At 23.1% G+C, this 15,327-nt stretch overlaps 4 protein-coding genes and 1 non-coding gene across 9 annotated transcripts in view; 4 read left to right on the forward strand and 1 right to left on the reverse strand.

The window, feature by feature from the left end:
* Nucleotides 1-2,005: 2,005 nt before the first annotated feature.
* On the forward strand, nt 2,006-4,156 carry LOC102674092 (17-beta-hydroxysteroid dehydrogenase 13-like). 2 transcript variants are annotated; one of them, XM_006621505.2, is made up of 7 exons: nt 2,006-2,059; nt 2,509-2,685; nt 2,754-2,930; nt 3,027-3,176; nt 3,241-3,497; nt 3,560-3,685; nt 3,791-4,156. In XM_006621505.2, exons 2-7 carry the CDS (start codon nt 2,542-2,544, stop codon nt 3,855-3,857), a joined length of 921 nt encoding a protein of 306 aa, XP_006621568.1. In that variant the 5' UTR covers nt 2,006-2,059; nt 2,509-2,541; the 3' UTR covers nt 3,858-4,156. The 2 variants fall into 2 exon arrangements, with proteins under 2 accessions (XP_006621568.1, XP_031369111.1); XM_031513251.1 differs by lacking the exon at nt 2,006-2,059 and adding an exon at nt 2,381-2,398.
* Nucleotides 4,157-4,957: 801 nt separating this feature from the next.
* On the reverse strand, nt 4,958-10,110 carry LOC102673870 (symplekin). 2 transcript variants are annotated; one of them, XM_006621504.2, is made up of 16 exons: nt 9,754-10,110; nt 9,353-9,549; nt 9,019-9,252; nt 8,642-8,928; nt 8,261-8,490; nt 7,997-8,182; nt 7,469-7,911; nt 7,112-7,384; nt 6,861-7,044; nt 6,526-6,767; nt 6,283-6,461; nt 6,044-6,204; nt 5,823-5,958; nt 5,376-5,740; nt 5,194-5,271; nt 4,958-5,091 (listed from the first exon to the last, which is right to left on the reverse strand). In XM_006621504.2, the coding sequence occupies exons 1-16, from the start codon at nt 9,805-9,807 to the stop codon at nt 5,005-5,007; spliced, it is 3,336 nt and encodes a 1,111-aa protein (XP_006621567.1). In that variant the 5' UTR covers nt 9,808-10,110; the 3' UTR covers nt 4,958-5,004. The 2 variants fall into 2 exon arrangements, with proteins under 2 accessions (XP_006621567.1, XP_006621566.1); XM_006621503.2 differs by having other exon boundaries at nt 8,255-8,490.
* A 329-nt stretch (nt 10,111-10,439) lies between these two features.
* LOC102674313 (ketohexokinase-like) lies at nt 10,440-12,275 on the forward strand. 2 transcript variants are annotated; one of them, XM_006621507.2, is made up of 4 exons: nt 10,440-10,596; nt 10,756-10,852; nt 11,069-11,659; nt 11,728-12,275. In XM_006621507.2, exons 1-4 carry the CDS (start codon nt 10,440-10,442, stop codon nt 12,146-12,148), a joined length of 1,266 nt encoding a protein of 421 aa, XP_006621570.1. In that variant the 3' UTR covers nt 12,149-12,275. The 2 variants fall into 2 exon arrangements, with proteins under 2 accessions (XP_006621570.1, XP_006621571.1); XM_006621508.2 differs by lacking the exons at nt 10,440-10,596; nt 10,756-10,852 and adding an exon at nt 10,889-10,923.
* Nucleotides 12,276-12,502: 227 nt separating this feature from the next.
* Nucleotides 12,503-12,576, forward strand: Trnai-aau. Its single transcript has one exon. It is a non-coding gene; the product is annotated as a tRNA-Ile (tRNA).
* A 1,665-nt stretch (nt 12,577-14,241) lies between these two features.
* Nucleotides 14,242-15,327, forward strand: part of LOC102675476 — a 12,203-nt gene continuing 11,117 nt past the window's right edge. Inside the window, exon 1 of one of the 2 annotated variants that reach the window (XM_031513321.1) lies at nt 14,242-14,617. In XM_031513321.1, the coding sequence (XP_031369181.1) occupies nt 14,573-14,617 (45 nt within the window). In that variant the 5' untranslated portion in view covers nt 14,242-14,572. Of the gene's footprint in view, nt 14,853-15,327 lie in introns of both variants that reach the window. The other variant, XM_031513323.1, reaches the window with a different exon arrangement.

Here is a 15,327-nt window from a genome sequence, read left to right on the forward strand (position 1 = left end):
ACTTCTGAAAAGATTAAATAATGATTAAAAGTTTGATTAAATTGATATATGATTAAATTTTCATCAATAAAGCTATAAAATTTTAAATAAAATATCTTTTACATAATATCAATTATCAAAGTTATCAATTATCAAATTACTCTTATAATATTATATTTTGTATGTTCTATATTTTATATTAAAGATATAGTACTATTATACATTTTTTACTAATTATAAATATAGTATTATTATGTTATAATTTGTCATTAAAATTTCTAATAAAATTTATGAAGATAATTATAATTACAATTACAATAAATAAAAATAATTATAATTAATTTATACATATTTATAGCATTTTTTTAAATAAATAATAAATAATAAATAATTTTTAATAAATGATAGATTTTATAATTAGGAGAATTAAAAAATCTGAAATTATACATTTCATTATATATATTACAATATGATTTTTACATAATAACTTCACTAAAATAATGAATATTATTTAATATAAGCCAATATGCTTTTATTTATTTGGAATGGAATCCTATAAAAAATAAAATAATTATATTAAAAATCTGTTTATATTAATTAAATTTAAAATTATTAATTATAATAATATATCATTATAATTAAGAAAGATTATGAATTATTACATAATTATATTTCTATTTAATTTAAAATTCCAGTATTTATTATCACCTTTTTCATAGTCTCTAGCATATCCTATTAATTCTAAATGAGTAGTATGGAATCTCTTTTGCTTCTGTAATAAAATATAGAAAAATTAGCGAAGAAAAACAATGGTAGAAAAATTTATATAAATTTTAATAAATAAATCTAAACAAATAATACATATATAATAATATATAATATTTATAAAATCATTTATTGTATAAAAATTTACATAAAACAAAATTTTATTTTAAAAAAAGAAAATAATTGTTCAAATAGTAATCTTTTTTATTTTATATATTATCTTTATCATATATTATTTATAAATCATATATTATTTATTTTTAAATATTTTTTATATTCATATCTTCATTTATAATTTTAATTAATATTTCAATATATTTAAATAATATTTACATGTTATATTGAGGTTATGTTAGAAAAATTACTTACATGTCCATCAATAAAATTATTCACATATGGTGCTATATACGCTGGTAATGTCGAACATACTGCTATTATAATTATTGGTGGTAAAGTCATATACCACATTTTGAATAAATTTCTTGATCTAAATAATAATGTAATAAACTATCCTCAATAATTACGTCACTTTCTGCCAAATCGATATAATGCATATAACACGTAATATATACAGAATACAATCTTTAATTATATTTATTATTATATGAATTTGAATAAAAAATTTCATATATTGTTTATTTTCGATTTAGATATTAAAAAACTAACAAAAAACTTTCAAAAATAACAAAACATAGTTATAAAGAATAAAAGTACATAAGAATAAAATAAATAAAAGAATAAAATTCTTAATTCAATTAAAAAAAACTTATTGAAATAAATATATCTCATTTAAAAATCATATATCAAAATAAATATTCGATACATTTTTTTTATAACATTAAATTATCATGTATTTAATTGCATACTTTAAAATATTTAAAATATATACACTTATGCTGTATTTACATGAATATTTACATATGTATCCACAAATACAATTTAATCATAGAAAATACAAAAAAAAATATAAATTGAATATAATTTATATAATGAATTTAATGTCAAATTAAAAATTATATTTATAAATTAAAATAAATTATTTATGTCAATAAAATTGTATCATATAGTTACTGAATTTATAAGATAAGCAAATAAAGTTTAAATAATTCTTTGAAACGAATGAAAGGTTAAATATATAAAATCTTTTAGTATTTCTAATACTTTTAATATTTTAATTAAAATTACCTTTTTTAATTTCAATTTTATTTTTAGTGAATAATATACTATGAAATTTAAAATTGTTTTATTTAAATCTATTTAAAAGATTTAGAAGCAACGGCGGTTAAAAGTTTTAAAAAGTATTGTCGAATACGTGGTATGTAATAATAAGATTTAATAATTTTTGTTAAATACAATCAAAAAATTTATACTAATGCTTTCCAATATTATAATAATCATAAATTATTTTAAATAAATTTTTAATAATACTTTACTATATAAATTCTATTTACTATGTAAAATCCTGATATTGTGTTATCATAAATATCGTAACGTAATTTGATATAAAAATAAATGATATAAAAAATAATTCAATATAAAATACTTATATTTATTTATAATATTCAGATTTAATACATTTTTTCATCTTATTTTTATTTTATTCAAATTATTTTCTTATTACGATTTAGTTTTGATTATTTTATTTAATAAAATGGTAAATATTCTGTTTATTACAATAATAAAATAATTTTTAACAATTAAATATTTTTTAAATATATTAAATTAATTAAATAATTTAGAAACAAATATAATTTTATATTGCAGAAGAATTTGAAAAGAAAATTTAAACCACCAAAGATGCTGCTCAGATTATATTCTCTGGTTATTTTAATAGTAGATCTTGTGACACTTTTATTTGGAATATTTTTTGCTATTTTAATTGCATTATACAGAATATTTAGACCTCCTCCTTTAAAAAGCCTTCGTGGAGAAGTTGCAATGGTAATATAATTATATAATTTCAATTATAAAAAAATTTATTAAATCTAAAAATTATTTTTTGATTTTAGGTTGTTGGTGCAGGACGAGGTATAGGTAGAGAATTAGCAATTCATTTATGTCAACTTGGAGTTAATGTTGCTTGCGTAGATATTAATATTGAAAATTGTAATAATACTGTACAGTTAGCATCTAAATCATTAGGAATTGCTAAAGTATATATTTGTAATATAATACATAAAGATGAAGTAAGTACATCATTATAAATGTAACAATAAGTAAATATATAATATATTATGTAATAAATATATTAAATTGATTTGATTGTAAATAAAATATAATAGGTAGCTCATACAGTGAATATTATTCAATCAGAATTAGGTGAAGTTACAATGCTTTTCCATTGCTGCAGTATACCAAGTCCTAGAGCATTAGTTCAAGATCCACCAGAAATAAGACATACAATTGATTTGACTATCCTGAGTCATTTCTGGGTAAATATTACTTGAATAATAAATAATTTATTAATGAATTTTTTTATATAAAATCTTTTTTTAGTTATTAGATACGGTTTTACCATGTATGGAGCGTGTTGGTAAAGGTCATATAGTGGTTATGTCATCTGTGGCTGGTCTTTCTGGTGCTGCCACAGGAGGAAAAAGAGTTTCTTTATCCACTGCACAGTTTGCAGTTCAAGGATTAGCTGAGTCATTACATACGGAGTTAAGACATTCAAACAGTAATATTATAATTTCTTTAGTCCATGTTTATCCATTTATTGTAGGTGCTGAAGTAGCAAAAGATATTCGTTTTAGGTAAGTAATCAAATAATGGTATTTTATTTTTATCGGAAATTTATTTTTTATAATTTTTAAAGAATACCAAGTTATTTTGGCACAATGCCTGCCGCGGAAGCAGCTAAACAAATTTTAGATGGAGTTCGTCGAAATTATGCGGAATTTAGTGTACCTGGATATTTGCTTTACTTAGGACATATTTTTAGGTAAATTTATTATTGTTACTAAATATATAATATTTTTTTTCTTATTCTTAATATTTAATTTAATTTTTTTTAATATTTAATTTAATTAATATTTTATATATTTAGAATACTTCCAAAGAAGGCCTCGTTTATGTTACGCGATTTATTAGATACCGGCGTTGACTTTGGATGAAAATCAAGTTTCCTAATTATGAGAGAATGTATTTTTATTATAAAATTATAATATACATTGCAAAATAATGCATGAAAAAATTGTTGCTAAGTTTTTACAATAATATACAAGAGAATTTTAAAATGTATTGAAAAATGAATATTTTATTTAGTTTTGTATATACTTTGATCTTTGAAATGTCTTTCAATAAAGATCAACAAAATTTGTAACTTGTTTTATAATTTTTGTATAAAATTTCATTTTTATATATTTTAACGTTTGTAAAAATAAAATAATATAATATATTATTTTATAAATAATACTAATTTATAAATAAATAATCATACGTATTGCGCATAAAATATTATGGCGCAATTGAAATATTAAAAGTTTCTTACGCTCTTATGTTTTAAAATGAGTTTTTATACTTACATTTTGCGACATGAAATGAAACATTCGCACGTGATGTAAGTATTCTGTGAAATGAATGAAAAATATTATACACGTGCTATTTACATGTAAAAATAATCTATATACACAGTATCAATATTATAACGATTTGATAGCAAAATATTTGATGCACACACGTGAGCGAGTGCACGTATATAAATAGAGAAAACTATATAAATATATTCGAATTTTTAATATTATAAATATTTATATATCTAAATTGTAACTATATGTATTAGATTTTGAACTCGTTTATCATAATTTATGAAAATAGTCGTATTGATAAATGAATTTAAATTTTCAATTATTAATAATAATATAGTCATTTGACTTTTTTTATGAAAATGAAAATATCGAAAAAAATTATTTAATTTTTGTTTTGTAAAATTGGAAATTATCATTTATCAGAAAATAAATGAAAATATACTATATAATGAAGATAACATGTATATACATTTATATGCAGACAAAGTTCTATTTACAAAATAGAACGAAATAAGGATTTGTCATAGCTATAAAATTAATCGAATTTTCAGCAAATTCTGAATAAGAAATATTTACATTTCATATTTGATTTGGTAAATACGTGGATCTAACGTTTCAGATTACTGAATATAATGCGAATAAAAAAATAATTAATAATTTACAAGGTAAATTCGTTAAAGTTGGGACAATCTGTTGATGATGATTCAAATCCCAACACTGGAATGAGTTTATGCTAATCTAAACCAGGAGGAGCTGGTTCTGAAACATCAGTTTCTATTGTATCTGGTTTTTGTTCAATCGGATAATCACCGGGTGGTGCCTGCAAGAAAGTCAAGGAAAAACTATTTGGATCAGTTCATATATTTATTATTTTTATGATAGTATAAAAATCAATTCTTTATATACAGGTATTTTTACTCACAATATCAAATTCATCATGCATGTCACAAGGTGATTTACCCTGAATAACATCCATTATCGACTGCGGAATGTGCGCTTTCTGAAATATTACATTTTTATATTGAATTCTTTTGATTTTTAGTGGAATAAAATCAACAATATATATTATTTTTATATAAATAAAATATATTATTGAAAAATTACCTGATTTTCAGCAAAGGCTTCGACGTGTGCTAGTAAAGGTGATCGTAAATTGCTTGCCATTTTTAACGCTTCGGCTAACTGTGTTGGAGGAAGCTGTAAAATAACTGCAAAACTTTGTGGCTGCGTGCGTTCACAACATTTTACGAAACCTTCCCAAACTTTTGGTTGTTTCCAAACTTGCTTGAGAATTAACCGCTGAAGTATATTCATAACAAATCCACTTAATCTAGGATATAATGCTAAACTTTGTATCACTGTACGCATGAGTAATGTTGGAAGCGGTGTCATCTCCATAAGATGTTGCATTACAACAGCTACAGTTTCTTGCGTATATATTTGTTTTTCCGCAAAACATAAAGACGTAGCTGTAAATTGATATTACAATTTTGAATAAAAAATAGAAATAAGATTATGTGGGATCAAATAAACAAATTTGATATATTGTACCTTTTATAATTGTTTTTAATTCTGCTTTACTTGGATCTATATTATGCAACGCTATTAACAATTCAGCAGGTGTAATAGGAGATGTATGAGGTACACCACTTTCGTTATTATGAGTACCTAACAATCTATTGAATACCTATAAAAAAAAATAAAATATTAATAATATAACATGATTTGATTTTAAATTTATATTATTTTAATAATATTATATTATTATTTACTTCTTTAACAACAATAGGATTTAATTTTATGAGTTTCGGAAGAGCGGCTATTACTTCTTTTTTTGTTAAACCATTTAAGACTGGTATTAAAAATCGAACGTCTGAAACTCTAGTCTGATAAAGTTCTCGTACCCTTGATACTAATTCCACGCTTGGTGCAGCTAAAAATGAAAGAATATTATATTGATATTATACATAAAAATAATAAAAGCAAATATAAAATTATAAATTTATAATACATTTTTCTGTAAGAATATGAATAATTCTTGTAACTAGTGTTTCAGCGCCTTTAGGACAATTTTCAACTAATGCCAACAATTGTGGACTACCCATTCCTAAAGATCTTACAGGTCCTTCTACTAATCGAAGAACAATACGTTTGACATCTGCACTCATTGATGTATAAACTCTTGCCAATCTAGAAAAATAATATTAGTAAATATTAATATAATTATTATATGCTTTTGAAAAAAATAACTTACTCATGAATTAAGTCTTGATGTTCACTCAACAGAGCAAGATATAATCCAAGGCAAGCTCTTGTAGTTGATTCAGTCCATTGGGATTCTACTTGTGGCCTACCTCTATCTTGTCCGAAAACGATTTCAGGAGGTATGTGAAGTCGTAAGAAACCTAAATAAAGAACTGCATACTCTTCTATGAGTTTACTTAATTCAGGACGACTATACAGTTGACAAACTAATTGTATAGCAGCTTCTCTTATCTATTTATAAACATAAAATTAAAATATTTAAAATAAACATATATAACATATTTGAATTATGTACCAAATATGTATCAAATAACTATAAATTACCGTATTATTTTCGTGACCAGTATGACATAATAATACATTTAGAAAAACTAATTGTTTTGTTGGTCTACGAATAACCATCTCTTTCAATAATTGCAATGGTACCAATCCTCTTGTTTCATCAGAAGATACCATTTTTAAAGCTTCAACAGCATCTTCGGTAATTAAAGGTGCTTCCAAGTATAGCCTTTCCAAAATATATATATACATATATTTAAAATGACATATAATTCTTCATAGAATTTATTTATTACCTATATAATAATGTATCACGATCTTTGCCTTGAACTAAATCTATTGCAGATACTAAAGTACATAATAAAAAGTTATAAGCCTGATGTGGAGCTTCTTGAGGTTTCGTACATAATGTAGTTCGCCTTTGAAAACCCTGAAGCAATGCATATTCTTCATATAACCAACCTAAAGCTAAATCTAAACGGTTTCTCATATCATCAGTAATATAATGTAATACTGCCTCTTTAATGTATGGATTAAATGTTGCAGCTAGAGTAGTTAAAATTTTTGATCTAAAGAAAAATAAAAAAAAAGAAAATATTTTATATTAATTAATAATATTTTTAAAGAAATCAATAATTTATAAAATGATCTACCTTATGGCTGCCACACCACCAAACACAGCTGTTTTCTCAGAAAGTAAAATTCGATTCACAGCCATCAATAACATTTTTTCTTTTACTTCTTTTGACAATGGTTTTGTAACTTCAGACAATTTTAAAGCTTTTAAACGAGTTCTTGTTTTTGCTAATGATTTCTCATGTGCTTCTAGAGATGCCCTTGCTTCTTTCTCTTTTTCTCTATCCTTTTCACGTTTTCGTTCTCGTTTAGCTTCCGCTACGCTAATAGTTGGATTTTTTACTAAGTCTTCCATCACGGCATCTTCATCTTTAGCATCCTTTTTTTTCTTCGTTTTAGCTTGCTTTATTTGCGTTGCTAATAATTTAGCAATTGTCTGCCGCTGAATATTTATATCGGTCGTTGAAGTAGGCTGATATTCTCTTTGAAAGATAGCTGTCATTGTGTCTGGAACCCATGCCTGTTAAAAAAATGTATTTAATAAAAAAAATAAATAAATAGTTATCAATAAAAAAATTAGTCATTTTATATAAAAATTTATCTACCATACTATCCATTACTAAATCTGTAGCAATTTCTACACTTAATCTTTCAGCAATAAAACTTTCTGAAAGTTCAATTAATTCTGATAATTTTGAAGTAGGAATTAAACTGGGTACAATTTCCGTTTCATCTGATACTAAAGAAGTTTCAATTTTTACACGTTTTGCTGCAGAAGATGCAGCTGCTTCCTAAAAATCATATAAATTATTAATAATTAATAATTATCATCAGTTTATATAGTAAAAATTTATTTTTTGCACTTTTACTTGTTGACGTTTCTTCATACGTCGAATATCTTCTGGTTTTGGATAAGCTTTTAGAATTTCTTGTTCTTTTGCTCCTAATTGTGTTAATTGTTTAGCTATTATAGATACAAATTCTATGCTAGCTGGATGTTTCATCAATCCTAATAGAGTTAATTTTAATTGTTTTTGTACACTAGTTACTTGAGAATCGGATAATGTAGGTGGTAAATCATGTTGTAATCTTTGTAATGCTATAAATTGATAAATTTTAATTTAATCAAATTATAATTTTAGTTGTAATAATAATTGTGGGAAAGTTGAAATTTAATTATTAATTTAATGATTAAATTGTACTATTCTTTCCCTTCTTTCTTTTTCTCTTTTGAAAGTAGTATTATATACCTTGTATTACACCTGGCATGAATTGAGGTCTTGTTTTAGCAATCAATGCTAAAGATCCCATACATGTCATCAAATTAACACTACTAACATGTGGAGATCCATGAAATTTTATTAATAAATCCATTACATCATTAGCCTCTTCTTCTAATTTTCGTCTACGTGCTATTTTTAATGTTAATGGAATATCTTCTAAAGAAAAATCATCAGGTTTTTTAGGAATATCTGGATCAGGATATGTTTGTATTAAAACAACACCTTCAAGAAATTTCACAGCTTGTGTTCTAATACTGAATATGAAAAAGAAGAAATTATTATAAATTATTATAAATTAATTTTTAATCAAAATATATAAAATAAAATTTTAAGAATTTCTTTACCCATCATTATCACTGTCAATCATATTTATTATTTGAATTTTAAGAGCACTAAGTTGATTCCATGCTACTTCCATTTCTGCTGTAACTGTAGTAGCACTAGATATCCATTTCAAAGCAGCTCTTAATATTCTACCACTAGCTCTAAGAGCTCTTTTAGCAACAGCTGATGATTCATCAGAAACTAATCTTAAAAGTATTTGAACAACACGTGGAATTACTTCAGGTTGTTTTACTCTATAAATAAAGTATGATTATTTTATTCACAAATAATAATATTATAATATACATATATATGTATATATATTGTGTTATAAATTTTAAGAATGATTATTACCCAGCTTCTTCAATAAAACCTGTAATTGTTTTTCTAACTTCTGCATATCTATCTAAAGAAAACTGTAATGCTTCATCTAAATATAATGGAAGTAATTGTGGCTCCTTGTTAATTAAAATTTCTTGAACTTTACATAAATTTGTAACTTTTATATCTTCTCCTGGATTTAAAGAAGCTTCATTTAACCATTCAACTATCTGGAAGATGTAATTCAGATTATAATATTTATCTTTTTTTCTTGATAAAAATAATTAAAATTAAATAATTATGAATTTTTAATAAAATTTTTAATAAATTTCAGTTTTAAATACATACGCATTCGTATGTATAAATTTTTTTTTATTATTTGAGAAATTTATATTATTTTAAGAAAAAATAATTTGTGAGGTTAATGCACTGACCAAATCGCCTGGTCCTTTTTCTGGTTCTGATCTTCTATGTATTCGAGGATCCATCGTATATAATAATAATTAATAATAATAATTAATCTAAAGATAAAAGCGTAGGCAACAAATATTTGATAGTGAAATAACGGAGAATAATTAGACGAAGCTTCGATATGGTAGTTTATATGAATTCCTTACATAGATTTAGCCTACTTAAAAAACAGATATTTCTAATAATTTAGCAAAGACTCTATATTTTTTCATAAAATAATCTTTTTAGATATTATATTTAAAATTTTAGTGAATAAACAATAAAAGCTATCTTAACATACAATGAAATCGTTAGCGTTGCCATCTTGGCATTTTTCGTTGATCATTAAGCGCTATAATCGTTCCATATTGACACACGAAGCGGGAATTTTAAGATTTTTTCAATTACTTTTATTGTAAATACATTAATTAATGTTGTATTTCATTTATATAGTTTTTAAATAAAATAATTAATTTTTATGTATATTTTTTAATATATTTTACAATAAGATTAATAAAATAAAAATCTATGTTGTAATAAAATTAATATTTTGTTCTTCATAATCTTCATTATATCTTTATATATACATATATATATATAAATTTATATTATAGATATATTAAATAAATGATATGGATATAATTCAAAAATATTTAATTTGCTCTATAATATGCTAAGTTTCAGTATCATTTTAAATATAAAAATAACTTTAAAAATTATCAGAATATTTGCCGAGAGTCAAAGGTTAAGTAAACTTAATCGATACATATGTATTACACCTAATCCTACAGATAATAAAGGAAAAATTCAATTAAATGAAAAATATGGTTAGTTATCAAATCATAAAATTCATTTCAATATATGTTAATCAGTTAAATTTATATCATCTCTCAAGTAAGAGATATGTAATATAAGTTATATATTTACATCGTTGACTGACATGATTTCAAGTTTCTACGAGAAAATTGTTGGTACATCTTTTACAGTGGAATCAAATCAACAAAAAATTCTTTGCGTTGGAGTAAGCTGTTTAGATATTGTACAAACGTGCAAACAATATCCTGTAGAAGATTCTGACCAAAGGTAAAAGATATTTTTATATATGCGATTGCGCAGTATTATCCATTTACTAATCTGCTGATATTAATAATGATGTAAATAATATGTTGCTAACTAAAATATAATAATTGTAATTAATATTTTTAGTAATTTTATTATAATAAATAAAATTTAATTAATATTTTTAATATGTTCAAAATAAAATTTATTATTTTTTTTATTTTATGTTTTATTTTGCAGATCTATAGAATGTAGATGGCAAAGAGGAGGTAATGCATCTAACTCTTGCACAGTTCTTTCTCAATTAGGAAGCTCATGTGAATTTTTTGGTACTTTAAGTGCTGAAGAACATTTAAATTTTTTGCAAAATGATATGCAAAAATATAATATTGACTTTTCTCACTGTCCTATGATAAAAAAAATAGGATGTCCTATATCTACTATTATTCTAAGTCTAAGCTCTGGTTCTCGTACGATTGTACATCATAATCCAAATTTGCCAGAGTTAACATTAAAAAATTTTGAACAATTACATTTAGAAGATTATAGTTGGATTCATTTTGAGGGTAGAAATTTGAACGAAGTTTTATCTATGATGCAATGTGTGGAAAATTATAATAATATGCTGAATTATAGTCAAGATAATAAAGAGATAGATATAAATCAAGCACCAATTACTATCAGTGTAGAATTAGAAACTCCAAAACAAGAATTATTAGATTTATTACCTTATGTTGATTTAGTATTTATAGCTAAAGATTTTGCTCAAAGTAGAGGATATGAAAATATGAGTGAAACACTGAAAAATATTGGCGAAGAAGCTAAATCAGGGTATAAAAAAGTTACTTAAAAATTACATATAAAAAATAAGCATATCATCATAAAATTTTTTTTTTTAGAGCAACTCTTATATGTGCTTGGGGTGATAGAGGTGCTATGGCAAGAACTCCTGACAATATTATAGTACAATCACCTGCATTTCCACCACAAAAAGTTGTGGACACTTTAGGAGCTGGAGATACTTTCAATGCTGCAGTATTACATTTTTTAAATAAAGCAAAATTGGAATTTATCAGAAAACAAAATCTACGATCAAATGAAGCAACTAGTGTCTTACATACAGATATAAAAATGGAACGTAATATTAAAATGAATTATAATATTGAAAGTTTAGAATGTAGTCATACAGAATTTATTACACAAAATGTTTTGCAAGGAGCTGTGACTTTTGGTTGTCAAGTAGCTGGTACCAAAGTTGGCTTAAAGGGATATGATAAATTAGATGAAATTTTTAAAAATGCCTTATGTCAAATTAAATAAAATGTGATATAATGTTATTATATTATAATATAATGAATTTTATATAAAATAATATTATGTACATATTTCAATGCTATATTAAAAGACACAAAAATAAATAAATTTTTTATCTATTTTCAAAATCAAATTTTTAAATTTAATTTAAACTTTAATACTTTTTAAATTTGTACTTTTATTATAATAAATATATATATAAATATATATATAATATAATTATTAAAAAATATTATATATAATAAAATATATAATAAAATAATATAATATAAATATATATATAATATTTATCTAAATTTATAATCTATATTTAAGTTTTCATACTATCATACATATATCTAACAGAATATAATTCAACAAGGCCCATTAGCTCAGTAGGTTAGAGCGTCGTGCTAATAACGCGAAGGTCGTGGGTTCGATCCCCCCATGGGCCATTTTTTTCTACAAGTATCAAAAGCATTTTTTTCAAAATCGATTGATAAACTTTAAATATTTAAATATTTTAAATTCTTATTTTTGTTTTTTTATATAATAGGAAAGTCGAATTTTTTTTTATATTTTTAATAATATAAAATAAGTTTTATGCTATATCCACATATTAAAATTTGAAATATATTGAAATATTAAAGTTAAATTAAATTAAAAATAAATTAAAAATAATAATGTAAGATTAAAATCTTAGAAGAATAATGAAAAATAATCTAACAAAAAATAATATTTAAAAACTTTAACATTATGAAATGTGAATATAAAAAAAACTCTAATCTAAAATTATTATGAAATGAAATAATAATTACTATTTGTAGATAATACAGTACCACAAAAATAAATAGGTTCTCATTTTTCTATAATAACGATAAAATATACTGGCAAATAAATTGAGATCTACTCGTCGATAATCATTGCTCAGTGGACAATGTCGAATATTATAAGCGGATATCGATAACAATAGATTAATAAATTATGAATAAATTCAAAAAAATATTTTAAAATATAAAATATTATTGTAATATTATAATTTTCAATATTTATTCTATTAATTTTATAATTTATTGATGTAATATAATGATTTATAATATTATAACATATTTAATTTATTATCAAAAAATTTTCTATTGCTAATAACTCATTATTTATTAAAAGTAATTTTATTAATTTTAAAAATAATTTATTATTTTTATTTTATTAAAATTTTATTAAAATTTTTAATTTTAATTAAATTACTTTTATATATACTAGAAAATACTACTAATGATGATGAATTAATTTGATTTATAGATTTCTATCTTATTGAATAAACTTTCTAAATATATAACTTTATATATATATAATAACAATTGATATAGTTTTATTTATTTAAGTTATGAAAATACTACTAAAATATAATTTTTACTGATATGAAAAATATATATAAAAACAAATAAAATATGTGAACATGATTTTTATATAATCAATAATTTAGCAATTTTTAGATTTTTATTTTTAATTTTTGTGTCTTTAATAATTTATTATAATAATAAATGAAATAATTAATATATTTATATTTATATATTACATTGCAAATTAAAAATAGATTTACAATTTTTACGATCTATTAATATCGATCTTTGAAAATGATATTAAAATAGTAAGAAGATTTTAAAATCAAAAGTGAATTAATATATATATATAAAATTTAGAATGATGTGCGATATGATATTGATACTATTTGCATATATTTGTTAAATAAAAAGGATTAATTAATCATCCGAAAATATATTGAATTAATATACAAATTAATTGATTATCACTCAACAAATACAAGTAGTTACAGTTGATTAGAAAAATTCAAAATTTATTTGTACTTTTCATAAATTATTGTATAACAACTTATAATATTTAAATGATTTTATAATCTTATATATATATATATATTATATATAATAAAATATAAATGTAATAATGTTTAATATATAATAATGTCAATCTCGTAGTTTTTTTTTAAATTTTTAATAATGAAATACGTAACAATTCAAATGTCGACAATATACTGCAGACAACGTTCAACTCCCGGGCAGCCACCTGTCGCGCGCATGCGTATTCATAGTATAACACCTCTCTGATCATTTGAGTGTCAGTGTAAACCAAAATGGCGAGAGTAGTGATGGTTTGTGACAGCTCTTAGCTTGTTTCACTCATGTTTTCGAGTAGTTGAACGGGACGCGCGTGGTTATGTGATTCATGTGACTGATTTAAGTACAAAGGGTGAATGGACAGTAATGATTTATTCGTGGCAAACAGCAATACGCAATTTTTTTGAATCTCTCCAACTGGATCGACACCCTTCTATTTTCAATAGACAGTAGCGGGGTGACATTGACGTTACTCATTGAATTAAGTGCGTTTTCAATTATTCATAATCTGAATTTTTTTTTTGTTTTCTAACGTCAAATGTCTATCACCTATATTAATATGAACAACGGAGGAATATTCTGGGTGTGTATTGTCAATTGTTTGAAAACGAACATTAGAAAACAACATTAGAAAGAGAGATTGTTTGATAGTGTTGAGTATTATTGTTTCGCGGAAGTGTCACGAGGTGTGTATTGTTTCGAAAGTCTGATGTGAGTTCTGTGTCGTGCACGTTCAAACGCTTACGTTTTCAATCCCAGTCATAGGGACTATTCTGCGTGCGATATTTATTAATTATATCACTCGTTCTATTGCCACGGTGAGTCAATATTCTATCACGATGACATTAAACATCATGTAATATTTTCACACTTAAATTTCTGCTCATTGACTTGTTAATAACTTTTCTTGATATTTATAAATATTGTTTAACATTAGTTAATATAAAATGTCAGGGGTGATTGCCATTCATAAATATCTAATCAATGGATGAAATATTTTTATGATCATTATGTTCTCTATTGAAAAGATTGCATAGTGTCGGAAATTGTTTTGCAATATGTGCATTAAATAATCTTCCTTTTTTTTTTTATCTTATATTTTAAGTAAAATATATAAGTAAAAGAAAAAAAAGTATTTATTATTTAAATGTTACATTGATTTTTTTATATTTTTAATGAATAATTTATATATACAACTTTTATATCAAGTTTGAAAATTTTGTAAGTAATAGGTCCTGTGGCGCAACGGATAACGCGTCTGACTACGGATCAGAAGATTCCAGGTTCGAATCC

The sequence above is a fragment of the Apis dorsata genome, unplaced genomic scaffold (assembly GCF_000469605.1).
Source record: "Apis dorsata unplaced genomic scaffold, Apis dorsata 1.3 scaffold_631, whole genome shotgun sequence".
NCBI lineage: Eukaryota > Metazoa > Arthropoda > Insecta > Hymenoptera > Apidae > Apis > Apis dorsata.

What these genes read in the sequence shown, in the direction of transcription:
- LOC102674092 (XM_031513251.1), top strand. An exon ending in TTCGTGGAGAAGTTGCAATG is followed by an intron (nt 2,686 to 2,753) that starts GTAATATAATTA and finishes TTTTGATTTTAG; the next exon opens with GTTGTTGGTGCAGGACGAGG. An exon ending in TACTTAGGACATATTTTTAG is followed by an intron (nt 3,686 to 3,790) that starts GTAAATTTATTA and finishes TTATATATTTAG; the next exon opens with AATACTTCCAAAGAAGGCCT.
- LOC102673870 (XM_006621503.2), bottom strand. Translation starts at nt 9,807, where the DNA reads ATGGATCCTCGAATACATAGAAGATCAGAACCAGAAAAAGGACCAGGC. An exon ending in GGTTTTATTGAAGAAGCTGG is followed by an intron (nt 9,253 to 9,352) that starts GTAATAATCATT and finishes CTTTATTTATAG; the next exon opens with AGTAAAACAACCTGAAGTAA. An exon ending in ATTTAGTAATGGATAGTATG is followed by an intron (nt 7,912 to 7,996) that starts GTAGATAAATTT and finishes TTTTTTTAACAG; the next exon opens with GCATGGGTTCCAGACACAAT.
- LOC102674313 (XM_006621507.2), top strand. Translation starts at nt 10,440, where the DNA reads ATGCTAAGTTTCAGTATCATTTTAAATATAAAAATAACTTTAAAAATT. An exon ending in GTAGAAGATTCTGACCAAAG is followed by an intron (nt 10,853 to 11,068) that starts GTAAAAGATATT and finishes TTTATTTTGCAG; the next exon opens with ATCTATAGAATGTAGATGGC. An exon ending in GGCGAAGAAGCTAAATCAGG is followed by an intron (nt 11,660 to 11,727) that starts GTATAAAAAAGT and finishes TTTTTTTTTTAG; the next exon opens with AGCAACTCTTATATGTGCTT.